This window comes from Zootoca vivipara, chromosome 8 (genome assembly GCF_963506605.1).
Source record: "Zootoca vivipara chromosome 8, rZooViv1.1, whole genome shotgun sequence".
Lineage (NCBI taxonomy): Eukaryota > Metazoa > Chordata > Lepidosauria > Squamata > Lacertidae > Zootoca > Zootoca vivipara.
Genome location: NC_083283.1, coordinates 28,964,655 through 28,989,566, shown reverse-complemented (window position 1 = coordinate 28,989,566; position 24,912 = coordinate 28,964,655). Strand labels below are relative to the sequence as shown.

General features: G+C 42.5%; 2 protein-coding genes across 3 annotated transcripts; one reads left to right on the top strand and one right to left on the bottom strand.

Moving 5' to 3' along the window:
* Nucleotides 1–2: 2 nt before the first annotated feature.
* Nucleotides 3–23,579, bottom strand: LOC118089960 (protein CIP2A homolog). 2 transcript variants are annotated; one of them, XM_060277736.1, is made up of 10 exons: nt 23,299–23,579; nt 21,546–21,635; nt 15,827–15,905; nt 13,943–14,057; nt 12,348–12,532; nt 10,713–10,864; nt 10,113–10,275; nt 8,097–8,255; nt 5,969–6,136; nt 3–1,322 (listed from the first exon to the last, which is right to left on the bottom strand). In XM_060277736.1, exons 2-10 carry the CDS (start codon nt 21,629–21,631, stop codon nt 1,155–1,157), a joined length of 1,275 nt encoding a protein of 424 aa, XP_060133719.1. In that variant the 5' UTR covers nt 21,632–21,635; nt 23,299–23,579; the 3' UTR covers nt 3–1,154. The 2 variants fall into 2 exon arrangements, with proteins under 2 accessions (XP_060133719.1, XP_060133718.1); XM_060277735.1 differs by having other exon boundaries at nt 21,546–21,638; nt 23,299–23,578.
* Nucleotides 18,241–20,628, top strand: LOC132592542 (HIV Tat-specific factor 1-like). The gene has a single exon (XM_060277734.1). The coding sequence runs from the start codon at nt 19,148–19,150 to the stop codon at nt 20,516–20,518; it is 1,371 nt and encodes a 456-aa protein (XP_060133717.1). The 5' UTR covers nt 18,241–19,147; the 3' UTR covers nt 20,519–20,628.
* Nucleotides 23,580–24,912: the final 1,333 nt, after the last annotated feature.

Genomic DNA, 24,912 nt, shown 5'->3' with positions numbered 1-24,912 from the left:
ACTTTTTGTTTGAAGTCAATTTTAATTTTCAAATTGCTTTCTGGAAAGTGATTAGAGTAAGGTACAAATCCAAATACTTTTGGCTCTGATCATGGTTTAACAATAGTCAAGCTAAACACCTTTCAGCCGTGTATGTCAGCACTTTTTGCTAGAGAAGTTTGTCTATCCTGAAAGTCTGAGTGTGCTTAAAACATAACCTAATGGCCACTTTTTCTAAAATTTCTATGCTCTTGTACATGCTATTACACTCAAGTCTTGTATTTCTTTGTCCATGATTATAAGACATTTGAAGAAAATTTCTGATGGCCACTAAATGGTGGGTACATGTATACAATTCTTGTTTGTGCTGTTGAAACATCATGTGTAGAATATAGTCTAGAACTAGCATTGCTAAAGGGTGCCATCCATGCTCCCCCCCCCTCAGTGCAGTTATATGTTAGCACATGCCACATAACCAAAGGCCTGGTTAAAACTAAACCTCTACAGCTTCTCTAGAAAATGAAAGAATTTGATTCAGCATATAGATTAATTCCATTGAGTACCCTGACCAAATATATCCTCTCCAGAGTCATTTGAGATTTGCAGAAGAGTTAGTGTCCCAAGAGCTGCAACTCCCCTTTACCCCATTTTACATGTTTTCCAGGAACTATTATGTGAAGACAACTTGGATATCTAACTTTTTGCTTCCTCCCTCTAGAGCAGGGTATCATTAATTTATCAACTGCTGTCCCTTTGTCTAAGGCAATTCAGTGTGGAATCATAATCTGGATGAAAGGGGTTTCCAATTTTACAATGGTAATGGAAGTTCTTACTGCCAATAAGGATACAATGCAAATTCCATTTGTTCACTTAGGACTAATGAATTCATTACATTTCCTGTCCACTTGTTGAATGTTGGTCACTGAATAACCCAAAGGGCTTTAAAAAATACATTGATGCCATTCTCTGATTAGCTGAGGATAGGCTAATGACTACTTTCCTTTTTTTTAGACTGCGACTCGGGTCTATTTTTATTCATATCTGAATATTATCTTTGTAAGAATATGGCCTAAACAAAGTTCATCAAGTGGCACAACATGCAACTTTTCAATTTGAGCAAGCTTCTAGAAATATGAGTTAAAGTAACAGCAGAAAAGAACGATTGCTTCCCAAAGTTAGCTCATTGATGCTCTGTTTGCTGTTAATATATTGGAGAATTCTTTCCATTTTTCTTTCTGCAGAATAGATGCCGTATCGACTTGAGATTGCAAACTGTTGAGGTCACAGGACAAGCTGTTAACATGGCTGTGCAGAAAGCTGAATTCCTTTTCCTTTTCAGCAATCTGGGTAATGGGAAAAGACATGTTAATTTTGAAACAGCAATAAAACTGTGCTCAAAAATCAGTCTTCATCTTTGACTGCTACCTGCATATAAATATGTATAAAATGGTTGATGAGCATTTGACTCACTGAAAAGTTTGCTTTTGCAAAAAAAAAAAACATGCAGTAGTTCTAGCCCATAAGGTGGTGGTGGGGATGTTTACAGTCTTGCACAAAATTGCACTGCACAATCATGTATATCGAGTGGTCAGTCCAAATGTAGTTCTTCCTAAAGCATTGCGGGTAAGTAATTGGTGGTTCCACATAAGACACATGCTTCCTCTTCACTAAGTATCTTGTCACTTACTGCAATGTGGCACCTTAAACACAACACTAATTTGTGGCATACAATGTATCAGAAGAAGATTGCTCTCGCCTTTGAAAACTTATGCCACAATAAATGTGTTCCTTTTAAAGACACTACCAGAGTTGTTTCTGAGCAACATATCCCTCTGGAATTTATTGCCATTATAGTTATGGACTCCAGATTTTCTTTTGGGATGGGAGAGAACTTATCAGCAATGTAGTTAGTAATTTGGACATAAGGAAATGAGCCTTAACAGTTTCACAAAGGTAAATCTCCATTCTTTATCAAGGAATGCTGAATTCTGTGACTATATAAGTTATGCCAATTAAATTTTATTCTGATTTTCCTAATCATGAGGAATGGAAAAGTTAGATACAGCACTGACATTGATACCTCTAACACCTGGATGTCCTGTTGAATATGTGGTTTCTGAGTTTAAACCAAGTGTTGCTTACATACTTCAAAACTGGTTCAGTTTGCAGGTCCATGTAATGCAGCATTCTGTTTCCCATAGTGGTGTACCAGACACCTTTGGGAAGCCTGTACCATTACACTATTTTTATGATTTACTATATGTACCTCTCCCAGTGGTTTGACTTCACCCCCAAAGGTGCACTCCTCCATTGTCTCCCAAGACATATTGATGCCAGCAACTATATATATAGGGCACTTTTTACAGTTAAGTGTCTCAAAGCAACTTACAGGATAAAAGAATATTACAACTAAATAAAAAAGCAATAAAACAAGTCCTAAAGTGCTCATGCAAAGTATATATATAAAAAGAATAAATACCATCCATTAAAAGGATGAGCCACAATGTTACCTGCCAAATTAACGGCCAAAGGCCTGGCTAAATAAAAATGTTTTTGCCTGGTGGCTTTAAAGCAGACAAGCATGTTGGGAGAGTATTCCAGAAGTCGGAAGCCACCATTGGAATGGCCACTTTTGTGACACAATGGCTTCTCTCATGTCTCTCCCAATATCTGGTACCGAGTGGCATCCTGTCTGTGGAACTTCCAGGCTCATAGAACCATCATTACTACAGTAAGCGGCTATTATAAACTTGATGTGATTCCTTGACAAACCATTTTGGGGCCAAAGATATATATGAATAGATGGCCACATTTTGCATGTTTTCTATTGAACAGCCATTTGGGGTGGGGTTTCTCTGAGTGAGGAAATGCATATGCCTTTGTCTCCTGAGGGGCAAACTAAAGATGGCTAAGGGGAGCTAAAACTTGTGTGAGAGCAGAGTGTTCTTCAAATAACAGGTTGCCATTGAGAGGGGGATTGAAACCTGTAAGTAGAAATGAAGTAAGACAGCTCCTTTGAAAACAGGCTTATCCTACTGAGCTCAATATGCTGATATATTGGAGTTTAGTTCAAGGGAGAATGTGGGGTTCCCATTAGGGTTGTAAGGGACAGAGGTTGCTGTGGCAGTGCAGGAATGGCAAGCCCTACATCTCCACTGCCTCCACTTTCAGCCTCTCTCCCAGCCTTGATAACTAGTGGCTCAACTGCAGACCCTCTGGCCTTAAGATGCTGCTGGTGCACGCCAGGTTGGCCAATGGAAAGGTGATAAATCGACTGTAACATAGTCCTGGAAGAATTTGCTAAACCTATGGTTAACTGATCTGGTGGGATGAAGTGATCAGTGTAAAATCTCATTGACGTGGTCAGGTGCAGCTGAGAGCGGGGGAGTCAGAGTGGCTTTGACCTGTAACAGGTAGGGGTAATATTTTGCTCCCCCGGGTGTCCCATCAGCGCTAGCAAACAGCCAACGGGTAGGGATAATGGGAGTTTCTGTTCAGCAACATCTGGAAGGCCACAGGTTGCCCACATCTGTGGGATAGCTGTCTGTACAGCATGAGACTTGTCATCTCGGGGTTGTTGGTTCAAGCCCCCTGTTGGGCAAAAAGATTCCTACAATGTAGGGGTTGGACTAGATGACACCCCCCCCCCCACCGGTCCTGTCCAACTCTACAGTTCTATGATTCTTTCTGGTCCATAAGGATTCCACTACCCTTGTCAGATTCCCTGTGCCAACAGTCAGTTTTGAACCTGGGGTTGGGGGCTCTAGATAGAATGGGGATTCTCTTGGCATACTGTCCATGCTGCTATCAAGTCTTCCTGCCCAAACTGATGGGCATGGTCTTTGAGGTGTTTCGAGGACTTCCAAGGCTTGGAACATACATGCTGAGGCTGCCTTGTCCTGGATGGCATAGGATGAATGCCACACGCCTCTCTCAATATATAGACCAGTGCGTGCATCAGGACATGAACTGAAATTTATCTTCTGTACTGGTTTAGGAGACAATGATGGGAGGAGCTAGAAACGGCTCAGTAGTCACAGATTATCTGATCATTTGACCTACTAGGCACTCCTTGCAGGGATTTAGATCATGCATCCCCAAACTTTGGCCCTCCAGATGTTTTGGACTACAATTCCCATCTTCCCCGACCACTGGTCCTGTTAGCTAGGGAGTTGTAGGCCAAAACATCTGGAGGGCCGCAGTTTGGGGATGCCTGATTTATATGGTTTCCTGCAGTTTAGCTGGTAGTTCTGCTGAGGCCTGACCTCTGGGAATGGTGAGGTCACACAGGAGATCAGCAATCACTCCTAAGTATATTCACCCAAATTGTAGAGCCATATCAGTGCCTTCTTGTTCTGAGCAGCTGAGGGCTATGAAGCAATTGGGTTGACAACTAGAACACAGGTGGCAAAAAAATAATTTAAAAAAGTATGATTAAGCTCAGGTAAGAAACTTACTCTGTGATGGTGGCAAAGATACCTTACTTCCTGGCCAGCAGGAAAGGAAACCAGCAGAGGTTTTTCTGAGGGGTGAGAAGTCTCCTTTCCAAGCTTGTGGCATTAGCTAGAACCAGCAAAATGCCAGCTGTGACCACTTGGCATAACATTTGGTAGGCAAGATCACTTGCATTCATTCTGACTTGGATGCCATACTTTTGATAAAAAAAGGAGTTAAAGTGGTTGGAGCCCTTTCTGTACAGCCCCCCCTTCCTAATAGGTCCTCAAAACCTGCAATTAATTGATGCTGGTTTTATATGGCTAAAGTAAGTTGTCCTGGCAAGTGCACAAATACAAATAATAGCAGCAAGCCATGACTTGGCGAGTTCTTATCTTGCTCCTTTGCTTGCACACAGTCTCACAATTTGGTAAATATCCCCCAAGGTGAAGAAATTACAGCAGCTTCCTAACACAAGCACTCACACCTGGAGGTTGTTACATCATCAGTAGGCTGGGAGAATCCTTGATAAAGTCACATGTCAGCTCCTTGCCTCTCCTCCACAATGAGATCGGGTTTTTTGTCCTTTTGCACTTCCACCAAAGGTTCTCTTACATTTTGCAACTGTAAGTATAAATTACATTGATATCTTATGGCTTTTTAAATGTGTTTGGTTACTGTGGTTATTGTTATTGTTATTGTTTTATGTATTTGGGGTTTTCATTTTGTATTTTTCTGTTGTGAACCACCCTGGGATGTTCAGATGAAGGGCAGCATACAAATTTAATAAATAAATAAAATAATAATAATAATAATGGCAGATTCTATATTCAAAGCAAGGAAAGCTCTCACACATCTGGTCTGCCTGCTAGCTTTATATTCCACACTTCTAGTCTTAACTGTCACCTATATTTTTATTTAGAATGTACCTAATGCTGAGATATAGCACTGTTTCACATAGGTGTAGCCGGGGGGGGGGTTGCAGGGAGCAGCTGCCCCCCCCATCAAGTAAAACAATAGAAATAACTAACTGACCAATCATGTTGGTTCTGTCCCCCCAACAAAAGTCTGGGGGGCCCCTACGCCCATGCTGTTTTATATTTTTATTTTGTAAATTGCTTTGAACAGTTTGGTACCTTCTTTAAAGGTGGTATACAAATGTGGATTTTTTAAAGGGACATAATAGATGCTCTCCCCTGCCCCTGATATGCTGCAGTTGCAATGGTATCAATAGCAACTTTCCTTCCCTGGCAAAAACAGCAGTTGGGTGGGGGATTTTGTCAGGAGTGCGACAGAGAAAGGATTATTAAACTGTGATGCAGCACAGTCTCAATTCTAACTCTAGCCCCCCCCCCGTCCTGTCCAGCTGCTATGAAATACAATCACACACCTCACAAAATGGTCTAGGTTGTGGCCTGAGGTCAATGGCCATTCCCATATTTGGTGCCAGTGCATGTGGTTGCATGAAGAATTAGATGGAGATGGAAGCTCCCTTGTACTGGGAGTGCAGGCTAAAAAAATAAATGCTGTTTGAGAAGTGCAGAGATAAACTTACCTCTTTATGCAAGTGAGCAATGTGCTCTACCAAATGAGTCTTTTCTCTTTGCAGCTTGGAATTTTCCAGTTGAACTTTTCCACGTCTCTTTTCCAAATCTATTAGCTGCGACTGAAGCAACTGCCCATTCTGATCCATAGATTTCCTTTCTTGCTGGAGGTGAAGTACCTATTTACCAATGGCTTCTATTAGCATTGATTAATGTCCAGGCATTGCTCTAATTTTAATTCCCCCTGCCTTGAGAACTCACTGTAGCATCCCAGGCTTCCTGTGCATGGGATTAAGCAAGTGTGTTTAGAAGAGAGCCGGGGCATTCACAGCTACTGCTATAATGCCAACCTTTTACTTAGCAATGGGGTGTTCTTTCAGGCTATTGTAACATTAGGGCAGTTGGTTTTCTCTTAGGGTTGTGCTCAACTAAGTTTTACTTAGAGTAGATCTATGGAAACCAATGAATCTAAGTCATAATCATTAATTTCAATGAGTCTACTCTGAATAGGGTCAACAGTGGATACAACCCTTAGTTTTGGAATATACAGCCCATTTAACTGTGTAACCATTACTTGGTGTGCAGAACCAGTGAGCTGACCAGACATTCAGTTGCTCAAGAGCAGGGGTCAACAAACTTTTTCAGCAGGGGGCCGGTCCACTGTCCCTCAGACCTTGTGGGGGGCCAGACTATATTTTGAAGGGGGGGGAAATGAACGAATTCCTATGCCCCACAAATAACCCAGAGATGCATTTTAAATAAAAGCGCACATTCTACTCATGTAAAAACACCAGGCAGGCCCCACAAATAACCCAGAGATGCATTTTAAATAAAAGCGCACATTCTACTGATGTAAAAACACCAGGCAGGCCCCACAAATAACCCAGAAATGCATCCTCTATAATAAAGTGCAAGTGTCTCTGCGTCCAATCCCTGTGTCCGTGGGATTGCGCTACTGCGCATGTGCCCCACGGACAGCCGTTGGGACTTGGAGCGCAGAGACGGAGCACGTTGGCCGGCGCCTAAGGGAGCTCAGCCTCTCGGCGTTCGGAGCATTCTCATAAGAGAATCCAGAGAACGCGTTCGGAGCGTTCTCATAAGAGAATCCAGAGGACGCGCAAGATAGCCCCGTGCTCGCGCGCGCGCTCTCTGTCTCCATGCAGGCACACTCATGAGGCCGTTTACTTCTCGCGTGGACTTACTTCTAATCGGCAGCGGCCGTTACAAGTGGCGGCGGGCGAGCAATTTCAGCTCTGCACATGTCCCCGAGGTTGCTAGAGCAACGGGTCTGTTCTAGCACCCGTTACTTTAACGGGCTTCATGACTAGTTTTTAATAAAAGGACATATTCTACTCATGTAAAAACATGCTGATTCCCGGACTGTTCACGGGCCGGATTTAGAAGGCGATTGGGCCTGATCCACACTGTTTTCATGCATCTCCCGTACTCCTTAAATGAACTTTCTGTAGTTAATGCAGGAAACGTGCTAGGCACTGTTTGGAAATTAAGAAGATGTTTTACAACCTAAAGCGTATCTTATGTGATGAGGAGTTTTGGGCCACTTGCCTCTTGGTAGAAATCTGTGAGGGATTTCAAGAACCAGGTTCCTTACCCAGCAAGGCACAAAGCAGATGTTGCCAATCTATACTCAGTCACCAGACTTACTGGTGCACAGCTCTCTCTAGTAAGACTGCATCATCACCATCATCATCATTGTGAGATTTCTTGCCTGCCCTTCATCAGAGCGTCCCAGGCGGGGTTACAACAATTGAGAAAAACAGTATTAAAAACTGTGGCAGTAAGCCGTTGACTGTGTAGATACACAAAATTATATTTAAAAGGAGCAAAGTGACCGTTTGGGATAAAAGGGAAATGGATGGTGCTGGATTCATTGCAAATTTTGTGTCAGATCAACTTCAGGAGCACAAAGTTTAATCCCTGGACAATATTTGGACAAATATTGTTCTAAATTGCTGCATCCAACACAATTAATAGAATTGTCTGATTTGGAAAGTTGCTGTTATATCAATAGTCAGGTTCCTTTCTTTTCACCTTCAAAAATGTGTGACGTGCTCTAATTGCAACAACCTTTACATTCTACCAATACAGTTGACTTAAAATATATGAGAGTGCAGAGACCTGCTCCTGGACGTTCGAAACTCTCTGTCTTTCGTTCTGTAGTAGTGTCTTCAAGTAGTTAAGCTCCCTCTCTAATTGCCGTTCTCTCTCTCTCCCTGATGCTAGCTCAGACGCTGTTCTTGAATGCGAGGTGCTCTTGTCCTCTCTCAGCTGTTTCTCCTATAGCATTGATATGAGTTAAGAGTGTACATTAGTCAAAACAGTCATGCAGGTAATAAACGAGGGACATGGTACACATCCTTTTGCCTGGGATGCTGCTATTTCTCTCTCACCTTACAACATTGCTTCAGTAAACATGTCACATTATTGTTCCTTTTCCTAACCTCAAAGACCTACTGATTCCTTAAAGCTAAGAGTGCACCACCATATGGTGCTGGAGGAGACTCTTGAGAGTCCCATGGACTGCAAGAAGATCAAACCTATCCATTCTTAAGGAAATCAGCCCTGAGTGCTCACTAGAAGGACAGATCGTGAAGCTGAGGCTCCAATACTTTGGCCACCTCATGAGAAAAGACCCTGATGTTGGGAAAGATTGAGGGCACTAGGAGAAGGGGACGACAGAGGACGAGATGGTTGGACAGTGTTCTCGAAGCTACGAACATGAGTTTGACCAAACTGCGGGAGGCAGTGCAAGACAGGAGTGCCTGGCGTGCTCTGGTCCATGGGGTCACGAAGAATCGGACACAACTAAACAACTAAACAACAACAACAAGAGTGCACCACCTCACACTGGTGAATATAAAACAGCTCCATAGGCAGTGCAGAAATAGGGGAATTTGTGCCCCTCCAGATTTGTGACTACAACTTCCATCTGGCTGTTGGCCATGCTGGCTAGGACGGTTGGAAGTTAAGGGTTTAACGACATCTGGAAGACTATAGGTTCCTTCCAGTGTTCCAGTCTAAAGGAGCTGCAAGCTCTTTAAGGCTAGAGTGCCACCCATGCAGGGGCATAATGCTTTATAGTAATGCCACAGGGGCTCCATTTTGCCATCTCCTGTGAGAAGGGGGAAGAGCATGCTGTATATGTACAAAACAAATGCAGTTTGCTGTTGTTCAGTTCAGGGCAATTAAGCTATAAACAACAGCGGCAAATTGCATGCCTGTGTGAATTGGTACAATCTGTAGATGTATGGGGCATATCCTTTTGGGTCTTTTGTGCTATAGTTGCATGTTATGGGAGAAATCCCATGCTATCTGCTTTTAGCACTTATCAGTGTGGGCACACTTATGCCCTGTCTTAGGAAATCACAATAGGTTCTCTGGTTCTGTAGTATAAATTCATTGATCTGTTGATATATAGACTTTGCATTCAAGAGGACTACAGCCACGCAACTGCTTTGTGTATGACCAGCTTTGTCCTGTTTTCTGACATTTTCCCTGCTGCTGTGCAAGCAAGTCGTCTGCTTCATTGCCATGGCAGAAGCATTAATTAGTTGCCAGGTCATGCTCTAGCCAACTTGTTGAAATATTTCTTTGCTACGAGAGATAGCACAGAGTTCTGCTATTTCCAGCTACTTGGCCATAATAAGCTGTATAGCAGGCATCCCCAACCTTCGGCCCTCCAGATGTTTTGGACTACAATTCCCATCATCCCTGACCACTGGTCCTGTTAGCTAGGGGTCATGGGAGTTGTAGGCCAAAACACCTGGAGGGCCGCAGGTTGGGGATGCCTGATGTATATAGTAAAGGAAAGCTGCTACAATGCCAGTCTTGGGCCATGGCAGAAATCCAGGTATATATAGGCTGCACTGGTCATGGGACATACATCATGTTCAATGAGCTACTGCCTTGTTTTGTTTGTTTAGCTTCTGTAGCGAAAGCATTCTAGCAAAACTATTTGCATCTATTTTTTTGTTTTTGATCTGTGCCTCCCCCCAAAAAACCCCCAAAACAACAACATAAAAAGCTAATATTGAAAATCTTGAAATGAAGCTCACCTGTTAGCTTTTCAAATCTTTTTCTAGATAGAAATTGAAGACCAAGAACTAACATGTTGGATACTAGAGAAATACTTACTCTCCTCAGCTGCGTAGTCGCTTTCAGCACTTGAGCTTGTAAGAGGCCATTTTCCCTTGTCAGGTGCCCACAATCTTCTGACATCTTGTCACGTAAATATTTGTCCTCATCAGCTGAAAGCTCCTTTTCCTTGAGGACTTGCCTTAATTTTTCACTCTCCTCACTAAATGCACATAATTATAAATATTGGCTCATATGGGGTATTCCCAATACAATATTTTTTAAAATATATATATGACAATCTTATAATGCCCGTGCTGAAGACAAATCTGGGGAGTTGTATAACCAGAACTGTCAGTGAAGTCTGCTTGTACTAAACAAAAATTGCTAGCCATTCATAGCTGTAGATTATTACGAACTTTAGGGGAAATCCCACCCTTCAGTTTAGTAGATCTTCAGCATCTAGTGCTCGGATATATTAGCCAAAAGTTCTAATGGTTCACCATCTCAAACACATCAGTAAATCCTGCAAAGATGAACCACTCTTTAATAAGTTGTACAGCATGTTTTCATACACAAGTCATTGGTCACCCAAGTGAGAATGGCAGAGGCTCAATAGTTATGAACATATTAAAAGACAGGGAGTTGGTGTCTGCCTACCTAAGTTCTTTTGCAATGTGCTGCTGTGACTGGGAGCCGATAAGTAATTTCTCTTCTAGTTGATGAAGTAATGCCTGCAGCTGTAGGCATTCTGATCTGCTTTCTGTGAGTTTTTGTTCTGTAGCTTGGTGCTGCTGAATCTGCAGCTGAAGCTGAATAAAGCAGACTGTGAAAGCAAATGCTGAACATTCTCTTCCCCCACCATGTTTTATTACTCTGATCATTATAATTAATTACTATGTCTAGTGAGAAAAAGGTTCAAATACAGACGGGTTTTTTTAAGTGATCTGTTTATAGTACAATAAATGCACAGTTGCTACCCACTGGTTACACAGCGTTGAGATGGCTGTCTTCTTCCAAGCAACGTGCTGGTAACTGGGATATTGCATTTTCCTAGCACTGGATTTGTTTATATTGTGCCTAGGGAGCATGCAATTCTTCATTAGCTTCCTGCTGGAGACACAGGCAACAACTCACAGCCTTGATTGTGGTTGCACATCTCCCTCCACACCAAAAGTCTCATCCAGTGGGTCTTGGATGAACAGAAGTTGAGATGCATCTTGACCCACATTAGCGACATACTTGAAAAGCTCTTTGCTTTATGGGGATTCAGTGCACCTATTGACTAGTTCAGGCAGCCCCAAACTCGTACCTCCAGCTGTTTTGGGACTACAGTTCCCATCATCCCTGACCACTGGTCCTGTTAGCTAGGGGTGATGGGAGTTGTAGTCCCAACATAGCTGGAGGGCTGAGTTTGGGGATTCCTGGACTAGTTGTATGTGATGTGCCATTATAGTGATGGCACATAGGTGTGTCCCCTCTATGCTTGCAGTAATTTTGAGCCCTTGGAATAAAAACAATGAGGATGCAGCTCTTCTGCTACATCACTGCAGTGGTCATCTGGCATTAATTCAGCGCTTTTGTTATGTGCAAGCTTAAAAGGTGTATGAAAAAGCCCTTGAAGTGAATTACGGCTTTCAGAATGGTCTGAGTGCGATCCAGCAATAGTACAAACGGGCCTGCTGGTATGACAATGGGGCTTTGGCTTGCTCTTCTTACCTCCCAGACACCCACAAAACCTGCCCCAAAGGGCTGGAGGATTCTCTGAAGCAGATTTGGGGGGGGGGAGGGGCTGCAATGAGGAGGAGAGAAACTGAAAGTCCCATTGCACAAGTTAATTCCTGTTGCACAAGTTGACAGACATCACTGGACGCCACTCTTTCCGCTGGAGTTTGTGGTAAAGAAAACAGGATGTATTCAGGGGTGTCACTTGATTTAGCTGGGTCCAGTGTTTTATCTCTTGATCATTCAGAAGAAGAAGAGGAGGAGTTTGGACTTGATACCTTGCCTTTCACTCCCCTTAAGGAGTCTCAAAGCGGCTAACAATCTCCTTTCCCTTCCTCCCCCACAACCAACACTCTGTGAGGCTGAGAGACTTCAGAGAAGTGTGACTAGCCCAAGGTCACCCAGCAGCTGCATGTGGAGGAGCGGGGAAGCGAACCCGGTTCACCAGATTACGAGTCTACCGCTCTTAACCACTACACCACGCTGGCTTAACAGCTTAATGTGGCAGCAATTCCTCATATCCAGAACATTTATGAAAGATGGGTCTATTATGAAGTTAGAATAGCTCACCTGAGATTCCAAAAGATGGGCCTCGTGCTCTTTTTCCTTCACTGAATTTGCAGTGAGCTGTATGTTTCTCTGAATATTTAGCAGTTCTTCTGCCTTGTGCGAAACATTCTGAGTGGAGATGTCAGCCAGTTGCTTCAGCTTTGTAGCAGCCTCTATTAAGGCCAGCTTTTCTTTAGCATTTGTGTCTGCAGGAAATTATCAGGTTCACTTCAGCATTTAAAAGCTTTACTATCTTCCAATAAACTTCAGTTTCTTTTTGCAGATAACTTTTCAGGTGATATATGTTTTAAAAGACATCCAGATATTCTTAAGGTTGTTTTTTCTAAGAACCATGCTCAGCGGGGTATGTCCCATTTTGCCACTTGAGGCGAAACAGGAAGTGCCCCCTTGCCTTGTCACTGCTGCCAGCACCTGTCTCCTCCTGCTACTGCCACCGCTTGCTCTGCCACTGCAGCACACCCTGCCACAGGCGATTACAGGCAATATTGCACTGATTTTGGCCTCTGGTGGAGATGGGCAGGGCAGGGCACCAACGGGCGTGCCATCTGGGGGTTATCTGCCACCTGAGGCAGCAGTCTCACTCTGCCTAATGGCTGGGCTGGCTCTGACCATACTAAACAGGAAATATGTCCCTTTGAGCTAAGCAGGGCTTATTTCCAAATAAAGCATGCTTATGATTGAGCTGTGAGATACTCTAATGTACTCCACAGCTTGGCATATAATGTCAGAATAAGCAGTATTTTAGGTTGTGGCAGCTGAAGTAGCCCAGCAAGAAGTTTAGAGCCGGATAACAAGGAAGCTATATACAAGTTATGCCTATTCATATACATGCAAAACCTTAAATATTTGTGTAAGTTTTCAATATCCCTGGTTCTTGAAAGAGAACTAGGAAGATTTGAGCCAGGACTGTAAGTCAGTGTTGGGGCATATACCGGTATCGGTTTCATTGTAAAAATGTGTTGAGGGCAGTGGTAAATTTTGCAAGGGGGCCATATTCTAGAAACTTCTGGAGTGAAGTTACCAGTGAAAGAGCAGACATTTGTGCCTTGATCCAGCGCAGGTTGCATGAAAAAAAGGTAGTGCCACACTGTGTTGGAAAGCAATGCAGCATCTGCACTCAAGATGTGTACAGTAAGCCTGCAACTTGCACACATTTAACTTGCCCACATACAGTTTTACACACTTGGCAACTTAAAAAAAAAATGAAAAGGGAGCAGGCATTCAGGAAATAAGACTTTGTCCATTCCACCAGCCATTTTACCCAGTGGATAGTACTTAAGGTGGATGAACTGAAGATGTATCCAAGGCAGTCTTGAGCAGGTCGCGCACCCTGGTCGCTCCGGCGCCCCTGCCCTCGCAGGGCGCAGCATGGTTTCCGTGCGGTGCCCTGCCTACCGGCCCCGCGCACCGCACCACCGGGGGTCTACCTAGAGCCGGCCCTGGATGTATCCATCATTGGTATACTGTAGTTGGATGTTAGCCTCTTCCATAAGAGAAGTATCCTAGCCATATACAAAAGCCAAGCTAGCATCAGTTCATATTTATGAATATATCTTGATTGTAAGAACAACAACTCATGGAACATTCATTATTACCCGATAGTATTTGAAGTTGTCTGTATATTGCATGGATTTCAGATTCCACTATCTTGGTGCTGTTTTCTTTCTGTACAGTTTCTATTTGGGCAGTGTTTATTGCAGTCTCCTGTTCCTTTAAAATATACACTATAGGTTAGCATCATGCAAATACAAATGTGGAAGACAAATGTTGACGCCAAATAACTATCCATCCATCTATCCATCCATCTATCCATCTATCCATCCATCCATCTATCTATCTATCTATCTATCTATCTATCTATCTATCTATCTATCTATCATTTGGGGCTCCACGCTAAATCTACAAATGTGCATATAATCTAGAGAGCTAGATGCAAAGATTCAGCTCTGCCTTTAATACACTTGTGCTTGTGACATCCAGTCCTGAATATGCATTGCTCTGTCTGGACTGAGGTAATGAGGCTGGAGGTAAAATATATTTATGTGTTTTTTTATGATTTTTATGCACAGTGGTGCTCTGAAAGACTGAGATTGCACTTCTGTGGACAAATGGTACATGTTCAAAGTAGTTCAGATGCTGTTAATAATAATAATAATTTATTTATACCCCGCCCATCTGGCTGAGTTTCCCCAGCCACTCTGGGCGGCTTCCAACAGAACAGAACATTAAAATGCAATAATCTATTAAACATTAAAAGCTTCCCTCAACAGGGCTGCCTTCAGATGTCTTCTAAAAGTCTGGTAGTTGTTTTTCTCTTGGACATCTGGTGGGAGAGCGTTCCACAAGGCGGGTGCCACTACTAAGAAGGCCCTCTGCCTGGTTCCCTGTAACTTGGCTTCTCATAGTGAGGGAACCGCCAGAAGGCCCTCAGCACTGGACCTCAGTGTCTGGGCAGAACGATGGGGGTGGAGATGCTCCTTCAGGTATACTGGACGGAGGCCGTTTAGGGCTTTAAAGGTCAGCACCAACACTTTGAATTGTGCTCTGAAACCTCCTGGGAGCTAATGTAGGTCTTTCAAGACTGGTGTTATGTGGTCTCGGCGGCCGCTCCCACTCACCAGTCTTGCTGCCGCATTCTGGATTAATTGTCGTTTCCAGGTCACCTTCAAAGGTAGCCCCACATAGAGTGCATTGCAGTAGTCCAAGCGAGAGATAACTAGAGCATGCAGCACTCTGACGAGACAGTCTGCGGGGAGGTAAGGTCTCAGCCATCTCCATCTAGTCAATATCTACTTACAGTCATACCTCGGTTTAAGTACGCTTCTGTTTGAGTACTTTCAGTTTAAGTACTCTGCAGAGTACACGTCTGGAACAGATTAATCCACTTTCCATTACTTTCAATGGGAAAGTTCGCTTCAGGTTAAGTATGCTTCAGTTTAAGTACTCTGTGGACTGTCTGGAACGGATTAATCCACTTTCTATTACTTTCAATGGGAAAGTACGCTTCCGGTTAAGTACGCTTCCGGTTAAGTACAGACTACCAGAACTAATTGTGTACTTAAACCAAGGTACCACTGTATTTTAAATACTGGTAGAAGTATTCTGCGTTTTATTCCTAAGAGCCAGCTATGCTGCCTTGCCAAAGTGAAAATGACTAGGAGCATTTAGAAGGTTTAACTGGAAGATGGGTTATGTTGAGACTGTCAGGTTTATTTTGAATAGGGCATTTGGTCCATAACAGAAGGTTTTAAGCTTACATCTAACACCTCTGTATCCTATTAGTGTACAGTTAATACCTATTCCTAAGTGACGGTTCCTATATAAATGCAGTGACTATGCAACTATGAGAACAAATTTCTGTGAAACAAATGTGAGCCTGTAGATTAGCTCATTGAGTCCCGATGACAGTTGACAGATAACAAATTAACAGCTGTTTACAAATGGAATTCATCCAAAGGCAAGAAAACTTTGGGAGTTACCTTTATTTTTTGCAGTATTTTTCCGGCTTCTCTGGTAACTTTGGGTTGGACGCTTGTAGCCTTTTTAGCTCTCTCCCTAGTTTATGATGGATAATTAAGGAGCATTTGTTTGAGATGTTGGAAGGTCAGTTCATATGTTTTGGAAATATCAATCACATTAACAATCCCGCGCTGTCTGCAAATTTGCTATTGGTTTGAGATACCCTCTAATAATTTCTGCAGTGCTAATGAATGCACCCCTCCCCCACAACAGAAAACAGCTGCTTTCCAATTCAGATTTTAATAAATTTGAGGAGGGTAGCTGGGGAATGGGTACAATCCTAAGGCAAGCTCCACTGAGCCCTATGGGAGAGTTAAGCATACGGTATCTCCCACTCCAATCACTCACATAAATGTCTTGCTATTTAGCTAGTTTACTTAATAGGTATTAAAAGTTACATATAACCCTGAGTGAAAGGAGAGTTGGGTATCGTGAAATAGATGTTAGTCATGACATATGGCCTTGAATCAGCGGCGGAGCTTCATGCTCCGCCACCAGGGGCGGAGAACAGGCGCACTGCTCCCAGTGACGTGGTGCGCGTTTTGGGGCGGGGCACACATTTTGGGGGCGGGGCAGGCAGCGGCGATGGCGCCCCTGGGATCGTGTCGCTCGGGGCGCACCGCCCCTATCTTCCTACGCCCCTGCCTTGAATAAGTCAACAAAGAGTGACTTGTGGGTGTCTTGACTGGTAAAAGCAGGAAACTGCTTTTGTGCCTCAACCAGCATAATTGACATATTTGTGTTAGAAGCCTTTCCTGGCTAGTGCCTCCTTCAGCAGGTACATGAAGTGTTACCGGTAGCCTCAGAATAGCAGACACACATATAAAGGAGTACAAAAGACATAACTACTGACAATAGCACTTCGTGCATATGATTTACTGGCATATTCCAGGCCTGTTCTGTGCCCAGTTTTCACAATAATAATTAATAATAATAATAATAATAATTTATTATTTATACCCCGCCCATCTGGCTGGGTTTCCCCAGCCACTCTGGGCGGCTTCCAACAGAAAAATAAAACACAGTAATCTATTAAACATTAAAAGCCTCCCTAAACAGGGCTGCCTTCAGATGTCTTCTAAAAGTCTGGTAGTTGTTTTCCTCTTTGACATCTGTTGGGAGGGCGTTCCACAGGGCGGGCGCCACCACCGAGAAGGCCCTCTGCCTAGTCCCCTGCAACTTGGCTTCTCGCAACGAGGGAACCGCCAGAAGGCCCTCGGTGCTGGACCTCAGTGATGGCAGAATGATGGAGGTGGAGAGGCTCCTTCAGGTATACTGGACCGAGAAGGGGTTCCCAAATGGTGGTCTGTGAGCTTCATTCACCTGGTCCACAGTATGTGGTACTAGTGCCTTCCCTGTCAAGGAAATAAACAACTATCTGACTTTTAGAAGACACCTGAACGCAGCCCTGTATCGGAAATTTTTCAATGTTTGATGTTTTAGTATGTTCTGATATATGCTGGGAGCCGCCCAGCGTGGCTGGGGAAACCCAGCCAGATGTGTGGGGTAAAAATAATAATTTTTATTATTATTTCTGCATTAAAAACAATACATATTTTAAATCATATTTTATTGCTTCTTTCATACTGCATTTTGTTGCATTACAGTTTGAATTCAAATTATAAAACAATAAAAGAGCTACAATTTTCAAAGGGGGTGAATGGCCAGTTCCTCTTCCCAGGGAGCTCTGGGAGGGGAACTCTCGGCACCCTTCACAAGCTACAGTTCCCAGGAATGTGGCATGCTTCTGCTTTGCAGATGGAGCTTGAGAGGTGTGCACATTTCCAGACATTCTTTTATTAGGATAATGAAAAAAATGTTCCCTGTAGGATAAAGTTAAACATAAAGGAACTGCCTTCTCTCTCCTGAAAATAATTCTGGCAGATATGTTGCGGCCTGCTCCTGAATAGGCAGACAGAGAACTGACTTCAAGCTGTCAGTAGAAAGAACATAAAAGGAATGCAGTACTTTCCCCCTCAAAGGATGGCCTTCCATATTCCTGAGGTAAAGTAGAGATGAAAGACTAAGCTCTGGTTCCCAGAGATTTAATATGCTGCCAGCTAAGCTTACAGCTAAATTTCTTGTCTGAGATAAACTGATGTTAAGAGAAAAGGTTTCACGGTCTCTGTGAAGCCAAAAGCTCACACAGCTGGTCACAATTTGCCTCTCACAGAGGGAAAAGTCTGTTACTACAGTCATCCCTGCATATACTTTTGGATGCATTCACTTATGGGATCAAGGGCCCCAAAGCAGGTTCCATTTCACATGCACCTTCAAAATGTGGCAGGCATTACCCGCCCCCCCTCTAGTAATACGCTTTTAAATATGGTTAATGCAACAATTGACTGCTTGTGGCATTAACCATATTTAAAAGCGTATGTGAAATAACACTTTTAAATTTACCAAGGGTTATTTGAAATGTGGATATTTATTTTGAATAATTTAGGCTGGAAACCTGTGCCAACTTACTTGGAACTCGGAGGGACTTACTTCTGAGTAGACATGTATAGAATTGCAGTGTCATAGAACTGTAGAGTTGGAAGGGATTCTGAGGATCATACTTGGGCTTTTCCCTGCACACACATCCAGGGTGGATTTGATTTAAATCAAATCAATTTAAATCACGATTCAAATCACTAGTCAGTAAGACTTGATTTAAATCTTTTTCTTTCTTTCTTTTTTAACAGAAAGACTCATTCTTGCTGGTATAACCTTAATATTTACAACCAGATGAAGGTTTCATTCTTGGAATAATAAATTTTCAGAGTAGTTTTTTACACTTATATCCAAAGTTACTGATTTGGTTATGCTATTAGAAATACATAGACAGATAATTATGAAATTATTGTGAGGTTTAATAAGTTAACTGCTTATATTTGGACAACTTTTCTACTGTACTTTAATGGAAGGAGAAAAATAATCATTTCCTTAATAACAATGTAAATGATTTATTTAACTAAAACAATAACGTTACAGCATATGTATCCATGTTTGTTAACTGATGTGGTGAAACAATTAAAAAAAAAAACTTAGACTAAGTTTTAGCACACATGAAAAACTTAAAACAAATCCTTATTTCCTGATGAATAGCCTTTGGACCATAATGTAACTTAAATAGAAAACTATAGAAAGATTTTTCCTTCAAAAGCATTTTATTTTTAAAATCTGATTTAAGGCTTTGTGAGGTCCGGCGATACCCAAGCAGGAGGTGGCCTAGCTGGTGAGTCGCTGCTGAGTCGCCTTGCATTTTCTGCCTCGTCAGCCTGGGCTCTGGCAACAAGATGAGTATTGGCGGCTTGGATCGGAATGAGGAGTTCTACCAGCAGCTGCGGCTGCAGGAGCTGTACGGCAAGAAGGACGGGGAAGGCGGCGAGGACCCTTTCACGTACACAGACCCAGAGGACGGGACGCAGTATGAGTGGGATTGCGACAAGAAGGCCTGGTTCCCAAAGGTTACTGAAGATTTCCTGGCAACATATCATGCTAACTACGGCTTTCCCACTGAAAGGTCAGACAATTCACCTACATCTCTTACAAAGACTGAATCTAATACTCCTGCAGACTCAAAGACTACCAAGGTCCAGCAGTCAGCAGATCCAAAAGCATCTCGGGCAACAGATCTTAAACAAAAAGGAGAGAAAATAAAACCTGACGCAGGATGGTTTCATGTTGAAGAACAGAGAAACACAAATGTATATGTGACGGGTTTACCACCAGACATTACAAAAGATGAGTTCGTGCAGGTTATGTCAAAATGTGGTATTGTTATGCGTGATCCGCAAACAGAGGAGCCTAAAATTAAACTTTACAAAGGCAAAGAAGGAAATCTCAAAGGAGATGGGCTCTGCTGTTACTTAAAGAGAGAATCTGTCGAACTAGCATTGAAATTTTTGGATGAAAATGAAATTAGAGGCTACAAATTGCATGTGGAAGTTGCACAGTTTCAACTGAAGGGGGAGTATGATGCCAGCAAGAAGAAGAAGAAATGCAAAGACTACAAAAAGAAGCTGTCTCGACAACAAAAACTGCTGGATTGGCGACCGGAGAAGAAAGATGGCAGTGTTCGAATGCGGCACGAGCGTGTTATCATTATCAGGAACATGTTCCACCCAAGCGATTTTGAGGAAGATCCTTTAGTGCTAAATGAGATAAGAGAAGATCTTCGGACAGAATGTGAAAAGTTTGGACGAGTAAAGAAAGTCATTCTATTTGATAGGCACCCAGATGGTGTTGCTTCTGTGTCATTTAAAGAAGCAGAAGAAGGAGATGTCTGCAAACAGGCACTCAACGGGCGATGGTTTGGTGGACGTCAGCTCTCTGTGGAGACCTGGGATGGTGTAACAGATTACCTGGTTGAGGAGACTTCAAGAGAAAGGGAAGAGAGACTGAAGGGTTGGCAGAAGTTTTTAGGTGATCCAAATACAGAAATGCCGAAAACAGCATCTGGCACAGATTCTTCGGAAACTGGTGTCCAGCTTCCAGAAGGCGTTCAGCCATTGAAAGTTAAAAGTGCATCTGAGGGTGGCCCAAAGGGTGAAGCAGCTGAGAGAGGAGATAATGGCAAGGGTACCAACGAAGATGTCACAGCATCCACAGACAGCAGCATTGCAGGCAGTGAGGAGGAAGCGGAGACATCTGTAACTCATTTGTAAAAGTATGTATAACCTCTAAACCTCAGTTATCCTGTGCTTCAAAGTAACTGCAGCCAGCATTCAAATGAATATATATGCATTACCCTATTGAGATATCAGCATGTTTTTTTAGGTGTTTCATTAAAAGCAACATTTAATGATCATCTTTAAAAACATATGTTAATATCTGCTGCTGTCCAAGCTGTGTGTACATGTCCATAAGTTGCCAAGAGCCTGCTGAACTGACCAGCTGTCTTACATTAAATCTTTGCTTGTCAGTGTTCGAAGTCTCTAAGTGTAAGCAGGTACAATTGTGCGGTTCCTATTAACTACACAATGACCTTTAGAATTACAGAGGTATGAATGCTTTTTATTTTTTTGCTCCCAATTTCCTAAATGCTCCAATCTTTGGGTGTTCCAGTACTTATTTGGATGAGCTGGCTTTCCTGATACTACGCATTTTTAAAATAACAGACCACTGAGAATACATTACAGTATTGGCACCCTGTACATGTAGCTGAGGAGTGGAAAAAATAATTACCACCCGCAATTAATAAAGATCAATGTTCTGAAAGTGCTCTCCTGGGATGCAAAGATTTCGATGACTGAAGTTCCCCATTCATTTTAATTTATTTTAAATCCGGATGAGATCAGATGACAAACAGGAAAAATGTGTAAATAAGACTAACTCTGATCTCTGTTTTAAATTTTTTGATGATGAGGAATGAAACGAGAGCCCGTGTGGTGGAAGTGTGATTCTATTTTTCATATTACTGAGTTCAAATGTAGTTTGGTTTCAGGCATTTGTCAAGGGTGATGAGCATATGGAGCGTGTTCTTTTTGTATACTTGGTTTGACTACAAATGAAATTGTTTTGAGATTTTTAAAGACAGGTGTTTGTTTACATGTACAAGCCATCCAGAGCTATGACTTGGATTCACAATATTCCAGTTTCCTAAATATTATTTGCGGGCTGTGTGTGTGTGAACAGCTCAGACTTTTCATAGCTACCGTACTTGTACTAAAACAGTATTACTTCAAAGGATATAGATATGACGTCTCACATTCCAGTAAGCAGACTTGTTTCTGCAAATTCTTTATGTACTCTGCTTCAATCGCACCCACAGAGTCCATTGTGCTGCTGTGGGGGGGGGGGTGTAAAGGTGAAACAAAGCATATTTTGAAACAGCACAGGCAAGGAAAAAGCAATGGGGTGGTATCATCCCATCAGTGCAAGAATTTCCATTTGAGTAATGAGACTCCTCCTCTCCCACGCTCCTCAAATCTGGTCCAGAGGTTTAAGGGAACCCCCAGAACAGATTTAGGGGGCACACAGGACAGCACATTTTTGACATGGGGGGGGGAGGTCCTCCCTAGTCCTCTTGAATCCCCCCTCTACTGAATTATGCCTTTTCAGTTCTGCTTGGCCCTGGCTTACATCTGGACAAAACAAAATGCAGATTTCAATTCTGTTTGTGTTCTCCTCTAGACTCTGTGATTTAGGATGTGTCCCCCGGTTTTAAGCAAATCCTGTGCCTCTATAGCCCATATGGCATAAATGGGCCTGTTACTTTAAGGAGATTCAAGCGTTCAAGCTCTTGGGTAAGGACGGGTGGGAGGAGGGGAGGCTGGGCATTGGCTTTGAATACCTGGTAAGGCAAATCAGAATCATTCGTCAATGAAGCAATTGTGTCCCTGCATAATCTTATACTGGATGACATGCGGGCAGATATGACAGCACAGCTAGTTAGAGCACAGCTAAACATAGCTCTGAATAGGATCGGTCCATTATGATCCCTTGCCTGCTGTTGTCCACTTTTTCCCCAACCAGGGACAGGAGACAACGTCAACCTGTTCCAGAGATTTATGTTAAGCAGGACTTTTGGAGTTCTTGATATTTTAAGTTAGATTTTAAATGCCAAGTTTCTTTACATTGCAGCAATTCACTATTAAAGTACATGCTTCATGGCATTTATTTAAATGAAGATTCAAAATTCCCTTCTGCGTTATTCTATAGTGTCCTTTGGAGTTGATTCCTGCCAGTGAAAAATTCATTTTATAAAGGCTTGAAATTGGGGGAATGCAGAGGGAGTCCCAGTGTGCATGCAGAAGTCCTTGTGCTGACAGGAGGCTTCCTTTATGCAACCTGCTTTTTATTAATTTTTACATCTGCAATCTTAGGAGTTTTGTAAAAGCTTCCAAATCAATTTATATTGCCTTTCTTCCCTCAGCCCCCAGTGTCACATTAAAAAATGGCAGGCCAAATGTCACAGGTAGTATTATTATTATTTATTTAATTAAAACTTGTATACCACCCTCCCATCATTTTTGAAAAATAAACTTTTTTCAGCTGAGTAAAAGTTTAATGTGTTAGGCAAGAGCCACTGTGCCCACTTTACCTGGTCCAACTGAACCCACTGGGACTTGTGGCTGAGTAGAGAGGCATTGGATTGCACTATTAATCATTTATCTACACAAGATGCGCTTTAAATCAATTTCAGCACTGCAAACAATGCTACTGGCTAGGTGGGTTGGTGATGTCACTTTTACAGTTGGGAAACTGAGGCAGCAAGCGAAAGAAATGATTTAGAAGATTTCTCCCCATCTTATTGGGGGGATGGGGAAACGACCCTCAAGGAGTTAAAGAGGCGTGTGGACCTTTCGGCTTCGCTTTCCACTGGCCAGTCTCTTGAAAACCCATCCAAACTCCTTGCCTCTCGAGAAGGTCCCTCCCTTAGAGCCAATCCTCTTTATATGCAGAGTAAATTCAGATTCAGATCAGCCCTGCCAGATACACTTACCTGCTCACATCGCCGACACCTACGAGGGCGAAGCTACTAAACGCTGTGAACTTGAAGCCCAACTCTTTTTGTCCAAGTTACAGGTAGGTAGCTGTGTTGGTCTGCTGTAGTCGAAACAAATAAAAAATATTCATTCCAGTAGCACCTTAGAGACCAACTAAGTTTGTCATCACTGGTATGAGCTTTCGTGTGCAAGCACACTTCTTCTTGGTCCAAGTTCAGCGTTGTTTGCTTGCTTGGCTTCTGCCGCTGCTATAGAAACCTTCCCTCTTTCTCCTCCTCCTCCTGTGCAGACTCTTTGAGAGGTTTGTCAATGAGAGGCTCTGTCTTCTTTTAACTCCCTGGTTCACAAACTTTTTGAGCCAACCCCCCCCCCCCCGTTACATAAACACCCCGCCGCAACCCTTCCCTATTTAAAAAGAAAACATTATTCAGAATAGCGGGTTGCACGACTCACTAAAGAAGATAATACAATGAAATGCAAAACAGGAACTATCAATTGCACATTTATTCAAAATCCAATTAAAACAAGTGTAATTCAACAGAACACATGAACTTGACCTAGTGATACCAGCTTTAAAAAAAATCAAGATAAGGATAGAAATATAACTGAAAAAGAGAGGGGGTTATTGGTTAGTTTTTTTGTTCTTGTTTTTTATCATGTGTATTGTGTTTTTATATTCCTGTGAACTGCCCTGATATCTGCTGATGAAGGATGGTGTGCAAATTTCTTAGATGATGATGATGATGATGATGATACATGCTTATGATTGCTGTAAAAAGATGCAATCATATGAACATTACCTGGATGAGATTTCCATCATGTTTATCTTCCTCTATTTTTCCTTCCAGACTGGTTAAGAGCTTTGATGCACTTGACACCTTGCATAGTTCTTTGTGACTGTTTAATTACGTCAAATAAAAGCATTAACTGCTTTTATTACGAGTATAATGTGCATGTTTTAATTGTTAAAAAGTATACTTATTAGTCATTTTAAAATGAAAAGTAAACTCAAAGCAACTTACAACGTAATACCGTACAAAAATAAAAGCCAATATTAAGGTGAAACAAAAGCCAAAAACATTCAAGAGGCCTCACTTTAGATTATGACAGTGGAATTTTATGCTATTTTTAAATTGTGATATGCAACTCTGTAACATTTTTCTATAAGAGGAACTTTCTTTTGGAGTTGGGGAAAGCAAGCTGCCCTGCACAAAATTAGACCATTGCACTGCCCAACTCAGTAGTATTGTCAAACTGATCTGCAGCTCCTCTCCAGGGAACCGTTCCCTGCCCTGGGGATGACAGGGAGCAAACCTGGGGCTGTCTGCATGCAAAAGAGATGCTGAATTGCCCACTTAAGATCAGTGACAAAAGGCCTACAGCAGGGGTAGGCAACCTAATTGGGCCAGTTGTGGCCCAATCGCCTTCTCAATCTGGCCCATGGACGGTCCAGGAATCAGCGTGTTTTTTACATGAGTAGAATGTGTTCTTTTATTTAAAATGCATCTCTGGGTTATTTGTGGGGCATAGGAATTCGTTCATTCCCCCCCTCCCAAAAAAATACAGTCCGGCCCACCATATAGCCTGAGGGACAGTGGACCAGCCCATGG